At 56.5% G+C, this 22,057-nt stretch overlaps 1 protein-coding gene across 1 annotated transcript; it reads left to right on the top strand.

The window, feature by feature from the left end:
• The first annotated feature begins 136 nt into the window (after positions 1 to 136).
• Positions 137 to 17,099, top strand: MEF2B (myocyte enhancer factor 2B). Its single transcript, XM_040241243.1, has 9 exons — positions 137 to 261; positions 12,996 to 13,077; positions 13,603 to 13,806; positions 14,845 to 14,979; positions 15,458 to 15,605; positions 15,755 to 15,888; positions 15,977 to 16,070; positions 16,212 to 16,323; positions 16,625 to 17,099. The coding sequence occupies exons 2-9, from the start codon at positions 13,024 to 13,026 to the stop codon at positions 16,848 to 16,850; spliced, it is 1,107 nt and encodes a 368-aa protein (XP_040097177.1). The 5' UTR covers positions 137 to 261; positions 12,996 to 13,023; the 3' UTR covers positions 16,851 to 17,099.
• The last annotated feature ends 4,958 nt before the right edge of the window (positions 17,100 to 22,057 follow it).

The following is a 22,057-nucleotide window of genomic DNA, read 5'->3' as shown; positions in this document are numbered from 1 at the left end:
CCCCATCTCACAGTCTTCCAGCGTCTGTTCCCGGTCCCGGAACTCCCGGGACCCGGCCACGCCCAAGTGCCAGCCCACCGCAGCCCTCGGGCTCGCCCTCTATGCAAATTTACGTCGCGCCCAATCAGCTCCCAGGGGGCGGGGCCGCCGGCTCAGAAGGCACCTGTGGCCGCCCGGCGCTCTGTCCGAGTTCTGAGCCGCCGCCGCCCGGTCAGTGCGAGAGGGTCCAGGTGGAGCAGGTGCGTCTCGCGTCGGGCCGAGGTCTGTACAGCGTCCTTTGAATGGCATCTGTGGGCTGGGATGAGTTTGAAGGTCCGAGGATGCTGCTGGACGCGGGAGAGCTGTGTCTAAGAGGTTTGCAGCCCTAGGATTGTGAGTTTGAGAGGCTATGCGTCCAGGGTTTGTGTCCAAAGGGTATATGTCCAAGGGGTGTGAATCTGAGGGGTGTGTTCGAGGGGCTTTTCAAGGGTTGTGTTCCTGAGAGGTTTGTGTGTCCAAAAGGGTGAGTGTCCCAGGGTTTGCCTGTCCAGGAGTTATGTCTGAGGGAGTGTGTGTCATCGCTGAGAGGTTGTGTGTCCAAAGGGCCTGCTACTGAAGGTTTTGATGTCAGCTGGGGAGTTGTGTGTCTAAAGTCGTGGTGCCATGAGACTCTGGTATGCGTCTGTGAGCTCCAGTGGTTTCTTTTCCTGGGCACACCCCTTTGCGCATCCCCGAGGCCCCGGAGCACAACCACAGTCCCCTGCTTTCCTGCTGTGAGTGTGCCCTCGTTGTGTCACGGCCCCGCACCTCCGCGTGGCATGGCACCCACGTGTGCCTGTGACCGCCGTGACCCTCACCCACCCTGTGGGGTCTGTATCTCGTGCAGTGAACGAGGGGCCTTGGCTGGGCCCACGGGGTTCCTCTGTGGCTGTGGGCAGGACAGTGGCCACGGAGCCCTGAGCAGGGGACCACAAGTGCCTGGGCCACTTCCTCCCCACGCCTCAGTATCTCATCAGAGGAACAGTAGTCACAGCCCCCCGAGGTTGTCAGCATATGACAAACTGGTGACCGAGTTATTTTCCTGGTTATGGTCCCCACCCTCTGTGTCTCTCAGGGTCCTGGGCAATGGACGTCACCAGCTGGAGTCCCAGGCTATTCCCTGTCCCCAGGCTGCATACCTGAGAGGTCAGACACAGATGAGGCCTTTTGCCTGACCTAGCTGAGAACCCTCACAGGGGAAGGTCAGGACCTCTGGACCTTTGGCACCTGGGGTTGAGCACTTGCAGACTCTTGAGGTAAAGGAAATGAGGTTCAAAAAAGTATTTAGACTCAGAAGGACAAGTGTGTGGAATTTGATTGCAAAAGTCAGCGGAGCTTTGGGAGAAAGCCTTGCTCCCTCCTGTCCCCATATCTTCCTTCCTTCACCTGTCTAAGTCCAGAAGTGAATCTTGGCTTCCAGGGAATGGAATTTGGGGACATTGAGGGTCCTGGGGTCTCACCTGTGACAGCTGGAAACTCACTATCTAGTCTGAAGCTGCCACTGCAGTAACGAAGGCTGAGTCCAGGTGGAAACACCCAGGCCCCTCAGAGAAAGGATGGGCTCCAGGCTGCCCCTTGGACCCTAGGAGAACAAAAGCCAGAAGTGACGGGCTGGCTGCGGCTTCTTCTTGCCCCTCTCTGTGTGACCTCAGACAGATCGCTGCCCTTTTCTGAGCTCTCTGGATGCCCTTGTGACCTAAGCAATCTGAGCTCGTCTTACTTCCCATCTCCAAGTAATGATTGATTTCATTAAATCATTACCCAACCAGGCAGACATCTGGAAAATGCAAATTAGAGGAGAGAGGGAATTAAGGTCATTTGTCACCCCAACTCAGATGCAATGAGTGTAGACATGTTGGGGATTTGACCTTCCGGAAGATTTGAGGCACATAGGCACTTGCAGACAGATGTCATTTTTTGGAGAGGATTTATCACACGCCTGGGATCGCATTTGGGGTAGGAGAGGTCACCCCAGCCCAGGCTCATGAATCCAAGTCAGGTGAACACAAGGATTGGATCCCATTTCTCAGCACCCCCAAAGGGCTTCCCTGTGCCTGCAACTTGGGGGCCTTGTGAGGCTGCCCGTTGGCCCCAGGCAGTCCAGAAATGAGTATCTCAGACCCCACTAGTACCCAGGCCCACTTCTCGGACTGGGGTGGGGTACTGAGGGGGGCTGGGTTTGGGTGAAGCTGGACAGCCATGGGATACAAACCCACACTTGAATGAGGATCTGGGGTCCCGCTGTGTGGCCCTGGGAAGGAGCCCACTTCCTGCTGTGTAAAACAGGGCAGCCACCTCCGCTTCACTGGGCTATCTGAGTCAGGCTGGTCCTGTGTGTAAATGAGGTGGAGTGTGGGCCCCGGGCAGACAGCAGGCACCCAGAAACAGGAGGTGCCATCTGAACCATGACCAAGTGGAGTGCTGTGAGCCCCATCCAGGCCCACCTCACCCCACCCTGCACCAGGGGCCAAGCAGGCCTCAGGCCTGTCCGCTTCCCTGTCTGACCCCATCCAGGTTCATGCTCACTAGAGGTTGAGCTGGGGGTCTGCAGAAGGGAACAGTGCAGGCCAGCTGTCACAACGAGTCACTGCAGCGACATAGGCCTGCCTCTGTCCCATTTCCACAACCAGAGCCTCATCTCCTGCTGGACACTGCCCTGCACATAAAGGGCTCCTCCTCACAGCAACCGCAGGGGCTGCTGAAAATCCAGAATCATACCGCAGCCCCCGCCCCCTGCCCTGGACTCATACACCCTCCAGGACTCAGTTGCTCTGCAGTCCCCTCTCTCACCCTGATTCCCAAGTACCCATGTGGCCTCCCTGCTCCCCTCTGCTTCTGGCTGCCTGTTGCTCACCCATTCTCAGCAATGCCAACCTCCGCCATACCTGGAACCCACCTAGCACATGCCCACCTCAGGGCCTTTGCACCTACCATTCTCCACATCCTTGCAGGGTTGGTGTACTCTCCTCCTTGTGGTTCCCTCCTCCTTGTGTTTGCCTTTTCAGAAGGCCTTTTTTGGCCCCTCTGTTCAAAGCAGCTTTCTCCACACCACCTCCCCTCTGCCTCCCCCTGTAGAATTCCAACGTTAAAGTCTTCCTGACACTGTGATGTGTCTGTCGTCTCCCTCACCAGACAGGACAGTGCAGAAGGTCAGGCTGGGTCTGTCTCCTCCCTGCCCTTGTATCCCCGACAACTTGGTGAGCCATAGACATTTCTGGGGGAAGAAAGTGGGGACCAGGGACGCCCCAGGGGCCCCAGGTTGGGTTCCCCACTGGCTGCATCTCTGCTCTGCTGGGCTGTGGGATGAGTCCCTTCCGCCCAGCTCTGACAGATGTGTTAATTTCCCAAGCAGGGAGGCCCAGGCCTCTGGGGATGAATTTCTGGGGCCCTACGGGGACATCTTTCTCTGGAACAAAGAGAGAGAAACCTTGGGCCGTTCCTGTAGCTGCCACTGCAGCTTAGGGGACATCACTGGGGGCCTTGGACTGGGCAAGGGCCCTGACTTGTGTGAGATAGCAGGGTTGGGTGTTGAATGTACGGTCTCTCCCAGCCCCAGGGGTATGGGTCCTAAGCCCCACGGGAGGTGAATGGGGCAGTGAGTCGGTTTTGCAGTGGCTATGACAGAAACCAGCCTTCCTGGCAGGACCTGCAGTGGGCAGGGCAGCCAGGCCCTCGTGACTTCAGTACGTAATTTCCTTCCGAGGTGGGCGTGGGAACTTGGGACTGAGAGAGGCATGAGCACCATGCAGTGGGCCGTTGTGCTAGAGGCTGTTTAGCGTGAGGATGTTGGGGGGCCTCTCACACTGGCAGCCTGTGGGCCAGATGGGGCCTCGAGTTTGTTTTGTGAGCCATGAGGTGTTTAAAAGAAAACGGAACCCGTTGCCGATGTCTCTTCCATTTGTTAAGCAGTTGTTGGCTGGCTCGTTCAAGGAAGGGTGATGCAGACCTACTCTGTGCTGGGCACTGGGAAGGCCCCATCTCTGCCCTCATGGAACGGACCTCTCAGGGCCGCAGTACGACCATCAGAGAGGCTTCCTTGGGCTCAGATGGTAAAGAGACTGCCTGCAGTGCAGGAGCCCCGGGCTCGATCGCTGCATCAGGAAGGTCCCCTGGAGAGGGGAATGGCTACCCACTCCAGTATTCCTGCCTGGAGAATTCCATGGACAGAGGAGCCTGGTGGGCTGCAGTCCATAGGGTCACAAAGAGTCAGACACGACTGAGTGACTAACACACACACACGATCATCAGAGAAACTAACAAGCACCAAAAATACCCGGTACGACGAAGCTACACAGGGAAAGAGAAATCTGCTCTGGGGAGATTAGCACGCCTAGAGTGGTTTCTGCCCAGCCCTGAAGGACACGTAGCAGCTTCTCGAACCTGGGTGAGTCTGAGAAGGGCCTCCGAGACAGAGGGCTCAGAGGGGCAAAGACCTGGCGATGCAGAAGAGGCAGGTCTGTCTGGGGCTGGTGTCTCAGGTGCCAGGAATGGGGCGGAAGGTGAGCGAGTCTGCTGTTAGATAAGGCCTTCCTAAAGTGGAGACACAGGTGAGCGGGCGCCAGGGCCCGCTGCATAGATGGGGAAACAGGCTCGGAGCACGTCAAGCAGCGACTGTGCAGTGGAGCCAGGGTGGGAACCCCAGTCTGGCCAAGCCCCCAGCCACAGCCAGGCCCGCAGACCCCTTAGCACACAGCCACGCTGGGCCCTCCTGGAAGCAGGCCTGCGGAGGAGTCTGTGGAAGGAGGGGGTTGAGGGTTCCCAACTGGGCCTCAGTTTCCCCATGATTGTCAGAGGGACTGATAGACAAAGGGACCTCCCCCCACAAAGGGCCTTCTCCACCTGCAACCTTCTGGGTGTCTGGGATTCAGAGCTGCATGTGGATAACGCATCCCACCCTCAACCCCCACCCTACCAGGCCCCAGAACTACCCGAAGATGCCCGCAATGCCTGCCACCCGCACCGATGCAGCCTGCGGTCCCCATGTGGTGCCCATACATATGATCCCTGAGGCCCTCCTGGCCCCTCGCCCCACCCTCAGAACCCCCACCCCCTAGCCTGCATCTCTCCCCTGGGGAGTACTCCCACTCCGCCTCAGGAAGCCAGAGGTGGCCGATACACTGCAGAGGTAGAGGCCCAATCTGTGTCCAGGTGCCTGCTTGTAATGGGGGACCAGCATGGGTCTGGGGAGTCTCCCTGTGTTTGGGGGAGCTCTGTGTGTGTCTAGAAAGGTTACCTGTTGGGGTCACGGTGTGTTTGGGGGTGTCTACATATAATGAGGGTTTGTGTGCATTTGGGGGATTGGCATGCCTTGGGGAGTCTGTGTGTGAGAGAGGTCTGTGTGTAATGAGGCATCTGTGTGTGGTCTGCAGGATACGTGTGTTCAGTGAGCCATGTGGCTTGGGAGGGGTCTACAAGACCAGTGGACTGCACGTGTTCTGGGTGGTTCATGTGTCTGGGGGGAGTCTCCTTGTGAGGGGAGCCTCCCAAACCCCCATCTGTATGTGTGAGGAAGGGCTTTCTCCCTGAGCCGCCTGTCCCCAGCACCCCTCCTGGGTCTGCCTGGTGCCCTCAGTCTGACCTGGGCACCCCCGGGCTGCGGGGAGAAGACCCTAAGGAGTTCTGCTGCCTGCATAGAGAAAGAGGGATATAGCATCTCAACCACGCCTACTTCAGAGAGCCCCCCATCTCAGGGAGGTGTCCCCTGCTCTCCTCATCTTCTGGGGTAGGAAACAGGCCTGGAGAAGCTTGGCCACACAGGAGTCACTGCCAGAGCTCGCCTTCTCCTGAGGGCAGGAGAGGGGCCGCTGTGGGCTAGCCAGCCCCTAGGTCACCCGCAGTGCCCTCCCCAACCTGGGCCTCCATCTCCCTAGGCTCCCAGGGGAGGAGGTGGCCCAGGGCCCCGGCTGAGGTGGGGGAGGGTCTCCAGCAGCTGGGGTCAGAGCCTCCGGAGCCCTCAAGAGAGGGGAGGGGGGGTCCCGACTTTCCAAGGGGCTCTTCCTGTCGCCCGTAACGAGGTGCTTGGGGAACAGGTGATGAAACCACCGCCTGGGTTGCGTGAGGCCGGGCTGCTGGCCTGATTTGCTGCCGGGCCCAGGCTTAGCGACCCCTCCCCGCTTCGCCGCGTCCCCTGGGCCCTCACCTCCCCCCACCACCCACCTGCCTCTCACTTCTCCTTTCCTCCCCTCCTTCCAGGCCTGGGTCCCCCGCCACACTGTGGCTTCTGGGCTCAAGGGTCGGGCAGCCTAACTCTGCTGCTGGCCCCTCCATTAAAGCCCCACTGAGAGCCGAGAAGGGGAACGCGACGGTTCCTGGTCTTTTATCTCGGACCCTCACTGCAGAGCCTTTGAGATCAGGATTCCATGACCCGCTTTATGGAAGGGGGGCAGGTAGGGGCCTGATGTCACCCAGCCTGCTACAGGAAGGGTCCCCGTGGCCTCATGAGATGGCATGCTGACTCAGCACCCCCAGCTCCAAAGCTCCTCTGCCTTCTGGCTTCTGGGAGTCCAGAGACAAGGTCGAAAGACCCCTCCACTGCCCCCTCCTCCTCCGCTGGTGGCAGGTGGATTCTCACTCCCATTTATAGATGAGAAAGCTGAGTCCTTCCACAGGAAGAGGCCCACAGTGAAGGGTGAGTGGGAGGGTGGGATTCCTTCCAGACCTCCACCTCCATCACCAGGGCGCTCAGAGGCCTCTTAGAGGGAGGTCACAGTCATGGCCTAGAGGACTTCAGGGGTGCTTGTTGATGGACTTAGTGACCACAGGTGTCACAGTGAGACTTAGTTGTGCTCCGGGTGCTTATGAGATCTTCCTGTGTGCCCCCAGTGTGGGGCTTCCCCAGTGGCCCAGTGGTAAAGAAACCGCCTGCAATTCAGGAGGCTTGATTTTGATCCCTGGATTGGGAAGATCCCCTGGAGAAGGGAATGGCAACCCACTCCAGTATTCTTGCCTGGCGAATTCCAAGGACAGAGGAGCCTGGCGGGCCATAAAGTCCATGGGGTCGCAAAGAGTTGAACAGGCGTTAGCATGCATGCATGTACCGTACGCACCCTCAGTTTCCCCCACAAATAATGCTCAGGCCTGAGACCCCAGGCTCCCTCCAACCTCAGGCATATGCCACCAGCATATCCTGTCCCCTCGGTTGCCAAACAGCCCATCTTCTGCCTTCCTGCAGCCCCGGTCTCAGTTCAGGCCCCACATCTCCTGCCTCGACGTCTGCCCCAGCTTCTCCCTGTCATCTCACTCCTGCCCAGACTGATGCTGTCGTCACAGCAGCCTGAGTAGGGGTGGGGGGTACTTTTTTAAAAATCCTTTTGGTTAAGTCACATAGAGGGAAATGCAAAAATCACTGGAGTAGGGCTAAAAAACTTGTACCAACCGAGTACAGCTGGTCCAGGGAACAGAACACTCCAGCCCCCTGACTTGCACTATCCTGCCACAGCACCTGCTTAGCGTGGCCACTGTGCTCATATCCATCACTGGAGGTGAGTTTTGCCTGTTCTGGAACTTTGTATCAGTGGAATCACGTGGCATGTCCCCTCTGCAGAGCCCAATATTGTTGAAACAGCCCGTGATCTGGGAGCTCCATGCACCTGTGCGGTTGCGGGGAGCTAAGACACATCCTTTTTCTGTGCTGTATAGTAGCCCACCGTAGAATTTACGAGAAAGTAGTTGTCAATTCTCCCACTGAGTGCATTTGAATCATTTCCAGTCTGGGGCTATGATGAATGAAGTTGGTGAGGATGTTCTTGTTTGCGTGATTTCTTACATGGGCCCATTTGTCTTCAGTAAATACAAGAGGAGGGGAAGGATCGCTGGGTTGGAGGGTAGCTGCTTGTTCAGCTTTAGTAGATGCCAGACAGTTTTTCAGAGTGGCTTTTCTTCTTTCGCCTCCCACCAGCAATGCATGAAAATACGGGGGGATTTTAAACTGTCAAATTCATATCTAGGTACTCCTTTGCCCCCCAAGTTCTCTATAGCTCCCTAATGCCCTCAGAATAAAACGCACACTCTTCCCTGTGGCCCACAAGGACCTACATGACCCAAACCCCACTCCCACCACCACGGTCCCCCTCCCCTCTCTCCTTTGTTCACATTGCCCAGCCTTTCAGACTTCTTTGCTGTTTTCAAAATGTCAAACTCGTGAGCACTCTGAACTTCTGGCCTTGCAGCTCCCCTGCCAGGAACACCCTTCCACCAGACCTTCTCACTGACTCTTCCCTTCGTTGCCTGTGTCTTTCTTGTGCCTCTGGTCTCAGTTCAAATGTTACCTCTTCAGAGAGGTCTTCCCTGAATCCCTGGCCGCTAACATTGCCCCTTTTGTGGTCAGTACTTCTCTCTTTTTAGACTTAGGTTCTGACCTATAAGAGTTTCATTAAAATGACTTGGAGTGCCCCTGTTTTTAAAGGCCTGAGTTAGTTTAAAGAACACTTCACTTTCCTGTCCTCTGAGGTTTGATAAAACAGCTATAAGACCGTAGGGGCCTGTTATCCTTTTAATGGTACGTCTCAAGACATTTTTTAATTTTCCGTGGTCATTGGTCTACTTAAGCTTTATACTTCTTTTGAGGTCAGTTGATTGCAATGGTTGGCACATAGTTGACACTTGGTAAGTGGGGTACAAAGATAGGGGTGGGGAGGTACTGGACTCTTGACTTCAAATGCCCACTCCCTTGCCCGTGCGCTCAGGCCCCATCCAGCCCTCCCATTGAGGCCCCGCTGCAAGCTTTCTCCACTGAGGTGCCCTCTTGGATTTATCCTGGCTCTTCTTTCCTTTCCTGAGTCGATGGGCTCACCTCTGCAACTCTGCTGGGCAGATGCAACAAGCTCTAGGCTTTCTAGCTGGACCTTGGTGGTGGTGGGGGGGGCTTGTGCCCAGAAGAGGCCTTCCCCAGCCTCAGCCTCTCCCAACCTCAGCCTCCCCCCTCGTGCCCTGCACATTCAGCACGCACCACCACCTCCCCCCAGCAGTTCCGATCACCATCACGCCAACATCTGGAGAACTGGCCGCCAGGTCTGTCTGCGGCTCAGGGTGGGGATTTGCATGTGAGTACAAATATATATGCACACCCTGGGCCTCCGCCTCTGCATTCCTTGGCTGGCCCTTCACACCTGGGCCTGAGGCAGGTCAACGCTGAGCGGTTGGATTTGCATGCGCGTGTATTTCTGGGTAGGGAGTCAGCTGGGGGAGTCTGAGAGGAAGTTGTTGAGGGAAGCTGAGGGGAGTTCAGACGTGTCCCTCTTGGCCCACTCCATATGTTCCCAGTCACCTCTGTGACTGGTCCTGAGGATCTTCCAGGCTAGGGGAGAAGGAGAGAGGTGGATATATGACCCCTCATCCAACAGCCCACAGAGTCAGAACTAGAGGAGAAGGATGGAGGCTGTGGGAGATCAGAGTGAGAGAGCAGGGAGGGCTTGCTGAAGGAATGGATTTCTTGAGCTGGGTGTTTGAAGTGTGAATAGGAGTTGGCCAGGTGCAGAAGAGGCAAAAAGGGGATTTCAAACAGACATTTTGTTGAAGGTAGAGAACAGTAGGCAGGAGCTGATTAGGGCAGGGCCTTGAATGCCAGACAGGACTGGAACTTCCTTCCTCCTGAGGGCAGTGGGGAGCCGTGAGGAGTGTGTAATCAGGAAGGGGCATGATCAGAGCTCTGTGCTGGGTAGATCCCTCCAGGACCAGAGCAGGGGGTGACTTTGGTTCCTAGGTGAAGACTGGGGGTTCCAAAGTCATCAAGGGTCAGAAGGCGCAAACCCCTGCATGAGTCCATCTGCACCTGTCAGGCCTGCCTCCAGAGACGGCAGGGGACCTGGTGGGCTCTTGAGGAACCAAAGAGCCCTAGAGCACAGTGACTTAAAGTGCAGGGCGAGGCAGAGCACAGAGGGGGCCTGACCGCTGGTCTCGGCCCAGATGCACACAGCTCCGGCCTCCCTGCAGCTTCCTGTCCTCTACACCTCTGCCTCCAACAGTCTTGCTCCCCATGACAGCTATGACCAAGTTTTTGTGTTTTTTTCTGACTGAACCAGTTTATTTTATTTTATTTTAATTTGGGGCTATATCAGGTTTTAGCTGCAACACCCTAGATCTCAGTTGAGGCATATGGGATCTAGTTTCCCAACCAGGGATCAGACCTGGTCCCTTGAATTAGGAATGCAGAGTCTTAACCACTGGACTACCAGGGAAGTCCCCATGTTCAAGGTTTTAAAGTCCTGTCCCTTCTTGGTGAACCCCCATCCGTCACGGCTCTCCACTGCTCTTAGAGCAAAACCCAGAGGCCTCGCTGCGGCTCAGAGGACCCGGAGTGGCCCTGCCTCCGCCCTTCCCCCCTCTTCTCACTGTAGCCTTGATGTGTCTCCTTCTTCCTTAGGAACTTTGCACCTGCCGTTCCTTCTGCCTAAAACTCACTTCCTGTCTCAGCTCGTGAGTCTGTTCAGAGCCCCCCTCCTGACCTGCTGACTCTCGGGGGCGCCCCCATTATGTGAACCCTGCCCCGGTCAGGGGGTCCTTGTCTAAAATGGGGAGAGACGGAGAAGGGGCCAAAGTTGGATCTTCCAGACTCATGTCCAAGTCCCACGTTCCCATGGGATTCCAGGCGTGGGGGGCATTTCCGGAATCATCTTGGCACCAAGACCTCCGGGCCAGTGCCCTCCTCCTGTCCCCAGGGGCCTGTCAGGGCGGGGATAATGCATCCCAGCCGTGGGAACTAGCCCGATTCTGGACAGGGATTAAAATTAGCCCCAAAGGTTAAATTTAGCAAGTCAGGCTGGAACTGGGGGGCCATGGTGGGGGCTCGTTTTGGCCTGGACTTCACATAGTTATGACTACTCAGAGACCCAGACCAGGGAAGGTGGAGGGTGTGCCTGGGGTGACCTAGTGGGCTGCATATGACAGGCTGGGGTGACTCACATTTCCAGCTCTGGATCTTTGGGAAGATGGGAGCCCCCCCCAGACCCCTCCAGCTGGGGTATGTTTCTCCCCGAGTCAGACCTGCATTTCCCTACTCTTCCCAAGACCTCATTCTCAGGCTTTGTGCTAGGTACTCTGCCCTTCGTACCCACCACATTCACAGAACAGTGAACTGAGGCCGAGGGAGAGGCTGCCCCTACTGAAGACCTCTCCTCTGGTCTGAGGCTGGCTGGGGCCTGAGCACGGGCCCGCTTCAGCCTGGGGAAGGCCTGTGGCACGGCCTCAGTCCCCTTTGGCACGAGAGGGCTGGGGGGTGGAGTGTGGTCATGGGGTTGGCGGAGGGGTCGCGGGGGCCATGGATGACTCTCTGTACAGTGGGGTGGGTGCTGCAGGACAGACCCTATGATTCCTTGATTCCAGGAGCCCTGCCTGGGGGCTGCTGGGAAAGGTCTGGGCCAGGTCTCGGTTACTCGTTGCCCTCCCTGAGCTGCCCGTGCTCACCTTGGGGCCCCCACTAGGGAGGTCCCAGATCCCCATGAGGAGGGTCCAGGCTTCCTCTCTAGTTTGCATGAGCCCACCGCTCCTCCCAGTCTGAAGCCTCCAAGTCAAAGTCTTCCCAGGGAATTCCCCCTCCTCCCACTGGAAAGAAGGTCAGGGATGGGGTTTCTATTAGGCTTCCCCCCATTTTTTATTTCTGTTTTTTTGGCTGTGCCATACAGCATGTGGGATCTTAGTTCCCTGACCAGGGATCCAACCCAAGCCCCCTGAGTTGGGAGAGCAGACTCTTAACCACTGAACCTCCTAGGAAGTGCCCCCCGACTCCCAACCAACACACATTTTAAAAAATAGAAATCTTTAATCACTGAGGGAGAATAGTTAGAAAATTCAAAAGATAAAAATGAAAAAAGAAAAAGATGAAAAGGCCACACATTGTATGATTCCACTTATAAGAAATGTCCAGAACAGGCCAAATCCATAGATTAGTGGTTGCTGGGGGCTGAGGAAGGGGGAGCGAGGAATGGCTGCTATGGGGCTGGCTCTTCTCTTTGTCTTGTTTTCTGGGTTTTTGGTTTGTTTGGTTCTGGTTTTCTGGTCTTGCCAAACTGCATGTGGGATCTAGTTCCCTGACCAGGGATTGAACCCAACTCCCTGCAGTGGAAGCACGGAGTCTTAACTACTGGACTGCCACAAAGCCCCTGGGGTCTCCTTCTGAGAGGATGTAAAGTTTCTGGAACTAGGTAGGGATGATGGTTGCACGTCATGAATGCTCTAAATGTCACTGAATTGCACATATTGAAATGGTGAATCTTATGTTAAGTGAGTTGCCTCTCAAGTTTTAAAAACTCACCCATAAATTTTCACCCAGCACTGACTCCTAGCTTGAGTATTTCCTTCTAGTCTTTTCACGCAATGCAATTTTTAAATATATGTTTTATGTATATTTTAATGTATGTTTTCTGGTAACCACAGCCCTCAGCTTTGCTCATGGAAGGGCTGTCGTGGGTGGGTTGAATGAATTGAAAAGTGTCTGCTGTGTGGATCAGGCTTACTTCCAGATCACTGCGCCCCGCTGGGTACCATCGTCGGATGGCCCTCCAGCCTGGCCTGTTGAGGACTTCCAGGCTGCCGCCAGTGCTCATAACAGCAGTGCACCCACGGCAGCTGCTGTCTGCAGGGCAGATCTGAGGGCCCTGTGTGGGCTGGCTCATTTTATGCTCTAGTAGCGCTGGGCAGTGCACTGCGCTGGTATCCACGCACAGACAGGGGGTCAGGCTCCCCTGAGGTCCCACAGCTATCAGCTTGTTTTGCTTTAGAGCCTCAGTGAGGCACCTGTACCTCTCAATTCTTTCCCCCTTGGTCAACCTTTTCCTTATAAGGCATTGGTCTGAGGTGTTCAGTGAGCGTTTGATGCATCTTGAGCTGGCTGAGGGTGTGAGATGTGGGGGTGACCCAGCCCACCTCATTCTCCCCATTGTTTCTTGGCAGGGGTAGGAGAAAGATAGGGTATGCTGGGGTGCATGTCCCCACTTTCCATCCACCTGCTCTGTTCTCTTCTCCTCCCCAACCCCCACCTCCAGACAAAGGGCACTCCACCCAGCCTGGGACATGGGGAGGAAAAAAATTCAGATCTCACGCATTCTGGACCAAAGGAATCGGCAGGTGAGTTCACTGGGTGGAACAGTGGCTGGGGGAAAGGCTTTCCTAGCAGAAGAAACACAGCCTGGGCAAAGGCTTGGCCATTTGGGGGAACTGCAAGGGAAGAAGGAGACCCGATGTAGGGTCAGGAGTTTGAGATGTAGCATTTACTCCTTCTCATGATGGTTTATTCATTGATTCTCTGTGATGACTGGAGCTCCAGTCCCAGGGGAGATGGAACTCAACACAAACACATCCAACTCAAAGTGCTGGGCCAGAAGCAGGTACAGAACTGGGGAAGCTCAGGGAGTGTAGGATCTGCCTGGAGACCAAGGAAAACTTCGCTAAGGAGAGGACATTCGGGCCAGGTTTTGAAGCATCAGTAGGAGTTTGCCAAGTTGAGAAGTGAGGCGTAGTACAGTTGGAAAGAGCACATGCAGAGGCATGAAATCAGGAAGCATGTTCATGGAAAAATAGGCCCCTCAACTCCCCCTCTCACCACCCTGAACTTTTGTCTTCTCCTGCCCTGCCTTTGGATACTGAGTCCAGGTGACATTCACCAAGCGGAAGTTCGGGCTGATGAAGAAGGCCTACGAGCTGAGTGTGCTCTGCGACTGTGAGATTGCCCTCATCATCTTCAACAGCTCCAACCGCCTCTTCCAGTACGCCAGCACCGACATGGACCGCGTGCTTCTGAAGTACACAGAGTACAGCGAGCCCCACGAGAGCCGCACCAACACCGACATCCTCGAGGTACCCTGGGGCCCTCCCGCCTGGCCGCATGAAGCCCAGCACACTCTGTGCACTCAGAGCCTAGGGACTCTTGGTTTGCACAAAAGATGAGCGTTGCGGTTTGGCTTTGCTGGATTCCCTGGAGAGGAAACGGCAACCCACTCCAGTATTCTTGCCTGGAAAATTTCGTGGATAAAGGAGCCTGGCAGGCTAGAGCCCGTAGCATCGCAAAGAATCGAACACTGTTGAGCAGCTGAGCACGCATGCACACTCGCATGCCAGTCAAAGCAGGTCTGGGGTAGTGGAGAGTCCCTTCTAGGGGCAGCTGCCTAGCACCACCCAGGATGGGCAAGATCACTATTACTTTATTTTTTTTTCTTCTGATTTTTGGCTGTGCTGGGTCTTCGCTGGGCCCTCATCGTGGCACGTGGGCTTTTCTTCGGATGTCACAGGCGGGCTTCTCTCGTGGAGCATGGGCTGTAGAGCGCACAGGCTCAGCAGTTGTGGCGCGAAGATCAATGTCACTTTGGATCTGGGCATCTTTACCCAGGAACGGGACGCTGAAGCCACTGGGTGCACAGAGCACTGGGCTAGGACTGACTGTCTGGGGAGCCCCAAGTGACAGACAGTGGGGAGAAACTGTAGAGGAGAAGCAGGGGTCTAGGCGTACGGAGATCACTGGTCCCGGGGGGTGACAGCTTAGGAGAGCCTGTGAAGTAGCCTCTAGGTGCTCAACTAGCTGATGCTCATTAACCACCTACTGCATGCCAGGCTCTGAGGCTGCACCTGGGCGCAGAGTGGAGAAACCAAATCACACTCAGGAGGGGCATTAGGATAATGCCAGCAGGCCTGGGTGGAGCTCCGCCCCTGCCGTGTGACCTGGGCCTCTCTGTCGCAAGGCAGGACGTCCCTCTCTCACATACAGTTGGAAGTTACTAGATGACTCTCTGGGGTTTTTGGTTAATGGGATTTAGCTGGAGGAGCTGTGCCTGCACTCTGCCTGCCCACAGAGCTGGGTGGGATGTGGGGGGGTCACCCTGCTGTCTCCCCTTCCCACAGACACTGAAGCGGAGGGGTGTGGGCCTTGATGGACCCGAGCTGGAGCCAGACGAGGGGCTTGAGGGGCCAGGAGAGAAGCTGCGGAGGCTGGGAGGTGATGGGGGTGACCCAGCCTTGCCCCGGCCCCGGCTCTATGTAAGTGACTCCCTGTCCCACCTTGCATGGGCCCTCCTCCCCCGCTCCGAGGCCCAGGTGGCTGGGGCTGAGGGTGAGAGAAGGACTCAAGACCAGGATTCCTAGAGTCGGGGGGTGGGGAGCCGGTAGGGAAGCCTTCTGGAGGAGTAGAAATTATAATAGGGGCTTTGAAGGATGGAAAAGAGTTCAACAGACAGACAGTTCCTTCTTTCTTTATTTCTTTGATGTATCTAAACCTGGGAAGCCCCTTCGGGACCAATCGTTTGCTTAGTAAGAAGTTTCAGCTCTGGGCCTAGCTGTCAAGGAGTGAGAGAGGCAGACACAGGCTCCCCAGCCACGTGGCGTTTAGGCCAGAGTGGGGGAGTAGTGAGGGCTTGCAGAAGTGGAAGCTGGCCCTCGAGCTCACTGGGATTGTCTAGGCTGAATTGATGCCCTCATCTCCGTGTTCCTCAACCAATCCTGGCCTCTGTGCCCACAGCCCGCAGCCCCCACTATGCCCAGCCCGGACATGGTATATGGGGCGCTGCCCCCACCAGCCTGTGAACCCACTGGACTTGGGGAGGCCCTGCCTGCCCAGAGCCGCCCATCCCCCTTCCGGCCAGCAGCCCCCAAAGCTGGGCCCCCAGGTGAGCATGGGGCATGGGCCCTGGGCAGGGGGTGGAGGTTCCGGGGGGCTGTGCCGCGGGGAAATGTTGGCTGTGGGCGTCACTCTGGACCTCAGACTTCATCAGATGACGTGGCCGCCTGCCTCCTCTGGGGGTCCCCTGCTCCCCAGGCCTGGCGCACCCTCTCTTCTCGCCGAGCCATCTCGCCAGCAAGACACCACCGCCCCTGTACCTGGCAGCAGACGGGCGGAGGCCAGACCTGCCTGGCGGCCTGGCTGGGACCCGAGGGGGGCTGAGCAGCTCGGTGAGTGAAGGGAAGGGGTGGAAGGGCTGCGGGGCCAGGGCGGCCTGGCTGCGGGTCTCAGGCTCCCGTTTACCCTGTCTCCCTGCAGAGAGGCCTCTATGGTGGCCTGCAGAGTCCCTGCTCCACCGCTGCCCCCGGACCCCCGCTCGGGAGCTTCCCCTTCCTCCCTGCCGGCCCCCCAGGTATGCACTTGCCCTGGCTTTGGGAGGGTGTCTCCACACACCCCCGCCTGCCAGAACTGCAAACTGGCGGGTAGGGCGGGTCAGGCTTGGGGAAGGGCTCTCTGGGGTCAGGGCCTCAGTTTTCTCTTCTTGTCCCCGCAGAGTATGGCCTGGGGGATCCTCCTCCACCCCCAGGCTTGCTGCAGCCCCCCACCCTGGCCCCCTGGCAGCCCTCCAGGGCTGATGGGCCCCCGGCCACCCCCACGCAGCCCAGGTAAGTGCCCCAACTGTCTCCCCGGTCCCTCACTCCCCGAGTTCGAGTTCACAGTTGGGCCCCACCCCGCCAGTCTCTCAAAGCCCCTAGCCACGGCTGACCCCTAGTGGCCACTCTCGGTTCTGCACACAGCCCCTCCCGACTGGTCTGGTGGGATGGGCGGCTATTTTGGAGGCCCCAAGAGGGATCGCCACCCCCTCCTTTCCCAAGGCTCTCCTGCCCAATCTTTGCCCAAGCCATGCCACCTTTCTGGCTTCCTCGCTGAGCTCACGGCCCCGCTCCTCTCTCTCTCTCTCTGCAGTGGGGGCCGCAACTTGGGCGAGGATGGCCCCACGGCCCGCGGCACCTCCTCACCCACCCCTCCAGTCAGCATCAAGTCCGAGCGCCTCTCCCCGGCCCCCGGAGGCCCCGGCGACTTTCCAAAAACCTTCCCTTACCCTTTGCTCCTGGCCCGACCCCTAGCAGAGCCCCTGCGACCCGGACCCCCTCTGCGCCGGCTGCCCACTGCCGACGGCTGGCCCCGGTAGTCGGCCCGGAAATGGCTCCGGTTCTGACCCTCACGTCAGGCCAGGCGAGGGCACTTGGGGTCCCAATCTCCCTCCCTGCGTCCTTGGAGAAGACGCAGCAGTTACCACTGTCTCTGCGATGGGGGCGTGGAGTGGGGAGGCTGGCTTCGGATTCACGGTTGGGGATTCTTTTCCCCTTTCTTGTGTGTGTGTCCATCAATAAAACACACGTGGTATCCGTGGGCGAAACTGTCGCTGCTCAGAGCCACACCCCCGCCTGGCTCCTCCCATCTCTCTCCGGCGGCCTCAGTCTTGCCTAGTCTTGATTTGGGTACCTACTCCGGAAGGAATTGGACGCTGAGAAGAGGCCTCCTGTGAGGCTTGGAAAGGGGTGTAGTAAGGGGGAAAGCCCTGTAAGGGCGCCAACGAGCAGGTGACCCCTTGGCAGTGGGTGCACAGCCCACTGGGGGCCCTGCGCAGAGTACGCACTTAGAGTGATTCCACCCCAGGAGCAGCGGGCTGGGCTATTTACCCTCCATCTCCTGGGAGTGTTGGGCCAAGGGCTCAGGCTGGGTCACAGTTCCTTGCAGCAAGGAGCAGTCGGGATCCGTGAGTGAATGCTGGGTTATGGGCTCGCTGGAGTGGCCGCTACACTGTCCGTCTTTAAACGGGCATGTCTCTTGATCTCTTGACTCAACAGTTTCATTAGGGCGGATGGAGGAGGGGGCCAGGCATTTATCCACCCACTTTGGGATATGGCCAGACTCCTTCCACTTTGGCCTGTCCTGTGTGAGGGCCGACTTGGGGGTCCAGGGGGAGCCAGGGGGAGCTGCATCTGCTCCTCCTCTCCAGCTACTCCCCAGCGGTCTCAGTGGGATCTTTAGAACAGACCTGGCCCCTGACCTTCCCCAGCTCCTCAGCTGCCTCCACCCACTCTGTCCCCTGCCCCGAGGTCTCTAGAAATACTTGTTGTTCCACGCTAAGGCCGTACTGACCTTTCCTCCTGGGCTGCCTCCTGCAACCCCCAACTGACTTCCTTTTTAGACTGTTTCCTACCCTTTAAGGCCCAGCTCCAGGTCCCCTCCTCCAAGAAACCCTCTGTACTGCCCCAAGCTGAGAAATGGCTCTGACAATTCTCAAAGGGTTTGCTTAGTAGAGATCACTGATTCAGACCAAAAAAATATGAAAAACATACAGTGTTGGTATCAGCATTTGTAAGATTTGTGTGCCCCTATCCCATATTGTGGCTCAGATGGTAAAGAATCTGCCTGCAATGCAGGAGATTCAGATTTGATTCCTGGGTTAGGAAGATCCCCTGGAGAAGGGAACGGCTACCCACTCCAGTATTCTTGCCTGGAGAATTCCGTGGACAGAGGAGCCTGATGGGCTGAAGTCCACGGGGTCACAAAGAGTTGGACATGACTGAGTGATGAACACTTTCACGACGTTTCATCCCACCATCATTCTAGCAAGGTCCAAAGCTGATTGGTCTAGCCTGGCCGGGGACAAGTGAGTCACCTTGACCAATAATTTCAAGACCCTTGTTCTGGGACTTCCTTGGTGGTCTAGTGGTTAGGTCCCTGGTCAGGCTAGATCTCACATGCTGCAACGAAGACTGGCTCAACCAAAAAAAAAAAAAAAAAAGACCCCGACCCTGTCGCCCAGCACCCCACAGCGGGCCTCGCTCCCAGTGAAATTCAGTCTGGCGTTCCACCACCAGCGCACACAGACCTGGACGTGGATACAGAGCCAACGTGTGTGCAGGCTTCAGAATCTTCTAAGGGGTAGGAAGAGAGGGAAAAACTATAAACTGACAGACCCCCCCTTGTGAAATGAGAGCTCTTGCTTGAACAGCCACATGTATAACACCATTCATGTCCAGATCCAGGCTGGGGTTTGTCCTCCAATCTTACCAGTCCTCATCACCTTCATCCCCAGTGAAGCTGGGGCTGCGGAGTTGCAGTTTCCAGGGGAGAGACATGATAAGATCCAAGTTTGTGCAAACCTCCATCCCTGGGGCTTCTGTGGGTGGGAGTGGAGGTGGGGTCGGGGAGCAAAAGAGGCACCAGACCAAGGGCACAGTGGAGGGACACTCCAGGATGTGTTTGGGGGCACAGCCACCAGGACCTGTGGATGGTTCGGATGCGGGGGTGAAGGGCTTCACACGCAACTCATACAGGGAGTTCCCCCTTACACAGGGAAACCTGCAGAGAATGCAGAGGCTGTGGGGTGAACTCAAGGCCTCTGTGGAGTGTTTAAGTTCAGCTGCAGAGCTCTCTCACCCAACTCAGACTCAGGTCCTAAATCCTCCCACCTGCTTCCTTCTGTCCCTTCCTACCCCCAGAGACGGGGTGGGCCGCAGTCTGCACCCCAGCCCATGACAGCGCGCTCTGGACACCTGGCTGAGCACACAGCCCCCCCGCCACGCCCAGCACCACCATCGCCACATGCACCACGGTCGCTATGCGAGTGCAGATCTCTCCACCTGGGGTTCCCTCCTGGGGTCTCAGGGACCCTGGCCTTGCACATGCGGCGCATGTACTGCCAAACTAGAACCACCCCCTCCCCAGGCCACCTCCTCGCCACAGTGTCTCAGTCACAGCTCCGCATACCACCAGACACAGGGCCAGGCACTTAGGAGGAAGAGAGAGGGCGAGGCAGCCAGTCCTCTGGGGGAAACTGAGGTATGGCCAGAAAGGGCCCTTTTCAACCTCTAGATCTTACCTACATGGTGGATAAGAAGGTGGGCCGGGCCCTGAAGTCAGTACCCAGTGTGGAATTCATAAGAACGGGGGCTGCTTTCAAACGCTGGGGGCCTCCAGGGCCGATGGGTGTGGCTCTGTTCAAGCCTGGGAGGTTGCACTTTCACCATCTGCCTTTAGGTGGCGCCCAACAGTGCCCTTTGGATTCCGAAGCCCCCACGTAAAGTTTTAAAATAAAGTGAAATACTGCTAAATGGGGCTTTCCAGCTGGTGCTCGTGGTGAAGAACCCACCTGCCAACGCAGGAGACATAAGAGATACGGTTTGATCTTTGGATTGGGAAGATCCTCTAAAGGAGGGTACGGCAACCCACTCCAGTATTCTTGCCTGGAGAATCCCATGGACAGAGGAGCCTGGTGGGACACGGTCCATAGAGTCACAAAAAGCTGGACAAGAACTGAGGCGACTTAGCACGCACAATAATAAATAAAGTCTATCTTGGCTTCCAGGGAGTCTGCTCCATATTTTTCGTCTGAGGCTGAGGAATGCAAAATGAGGAATGCATGACACGTGTCGTGCGTGTGTGACTACACGATTTCATTAAGGTGCGCTTGTGGGCATGCTACCAGGCTCTGGAAACGCCCCTGCGCCCAGTGCTCGCTCTGCCCCTGCTGGCTCTGAGACAGCGGAAGCGAGGAAGGTTGCGTGGGAGTGTCCTACCACCAGTCTTTCTGAGAACACCATGGTGATGCTCGCCAGAACCACTGTCATCATCAGAGGGGGTCCAAGTCTCCCAGGAGCTCGGTCACTGGCTGGAAGCACCGTGGGAGCTCTGCCTTGGATAGAAACAATGATGAAGGTCGGAGATAGGAAAGACGCACTTTTGAGAACACTATAAATAGACAGTGAAACAGTGCGGAATGAGCACGTGGCCCTCAGTGTGGTCAGAAATCACGGGACGTTAGACATAGGGACTACATGAGGATTAGGGAAAATGGAATAGCCGGTGTAGGGCAGAGAGCATGGCCTCACTCAGTGTAGAACAGACAATGAAGAACGTCCAGTAGAAAACGGGCAACAGGAACATCCAGTGTGGAATAGAGACCGCAGAATAGAGGAATGTCCAGTGTAGAACAAGCAACATAATACATGCAGTGTACAACAGGGAATGAGGGACACTTCCTACTGTATAACTGAAAAGTTGGCATTTCCTGGTGGCCCAGTGGCTAAGACTCCACACTCCCAATGCAGGGGGCCTGGGTCTGATCTCTGGGCAGGGAACTAGACCCTGCAGGCTGCAACTAAATAGTCCACACGCGGCAACTAAGACTAGACACAGCCATATATATATATATATATATATATATATATATTAAAGGAACTGGAGCTTCCCTGGTGGCTCAGGGGTAAAGATCTGCCTGCCAGTGCAGTAGACAAGGGTTCGTTCCCTGATCTGGGAAGATCCCACATGCTGGGGAGCAGCTATGGAGCCCGTGCTCTAGAGCGCGGGAGCCGCGACTGCTGAGCCTGAGTGCAGCCCAGAGACTGCTCTGCAACAAGAGGAGGCGCACAACGAGATGGCTGCACACTGCGCCTAGAGAGGAGCCCCCGCCTGCCGAAACTAGAGAAAAGCCTGCACGGCAATGAAGACACAGCACAGCCAAATATATAAATAGAGTTATTATTCTTATTTCTTTAAAGAACTGACTTGTTGAGCAAACAGTGAAGGGTGGAGTACATGGGCCAAGAGCAGACTTAGGCATTTGTTCTGCATGAGGTGGGAGCAATGAATGGTTGTAAGCAGAGAAGGAATACAGTTGGGTTAAGTGTTAACAGGTGCCTTTAAGATGCCTGGGAAAACAGACTGTGGGAGTGGGTGGGGAGAGGGGAATGGAAGCTGCAGGAGGCCGGGGAGGACGGGGTTGCGGGTGGGAGATGAGGCTGGACTGGGTGGAGGCTGTGAAGGGAGGGACGGGGGCTGGGTGGGACAATGGGCACAGTTGGAAGGTGAAGCCATTAGGAGGGACTAACAGGTCAGGTATGGAGCAAGAGAAAGAATTTAAGGCCAACTTCGGAATTTGGGAATAAGCACCTGGAGGATGTAGCTGCGTTTTCTGCAACAGGGAGAGGCTGCACAGGGATCAGAGCTCCAGGGGCCAGGATGTGTGCGAGCTGCCTGCAGTTCACCACATGAGGGCGCTGTGATGCCTAGACGCAGAAACCCTATGGCCCCGGGAGAAGTCAGGGTGTGGATTAGAGACTGGGGCCTTCCAGAGTCTCAGTATATCTATCAATGTAATGGAGACAATTGTCCCAACACCCTGATCTGCTGCAGAAAGCAGTCGAGTCAGCCCTCCAGCCTGGTGAGCAATGGACCTGCAGCAACAGTCCCCCTTTTCTGACACCCTCCCTAAACCCCAGCTTCCCTGGATCCCACCTGGATGCTGCAGCCCCAAGGGATGTCTCATGACCCCCATGTAGGACCTGTGAAATCCTAGTGGTCCTCACTGCCTCTGTCACCCACCCT

The sequence above is a fragment of the Oryx dammah genome, unplaced genomic scaffold (assembly GCF_014754425.2).
Source record: "Oryx dammah isolate SB20612 unplaced genomic scaffold, SCBI_Odam_1.1 HiC_scaffold_5, whole genome shotgun sequence".
Classification (NCBI taxonomy): Eukaryota; Metazoa; Chordata; class Mammalia; order Artiodactyla; family Bovidae; genus Oryx; species Oryx dammah.
Note: the sequence above shows the minus strand (reverse complement) of the source record. Positions and strands in the feature narration are given on the sequence as shown.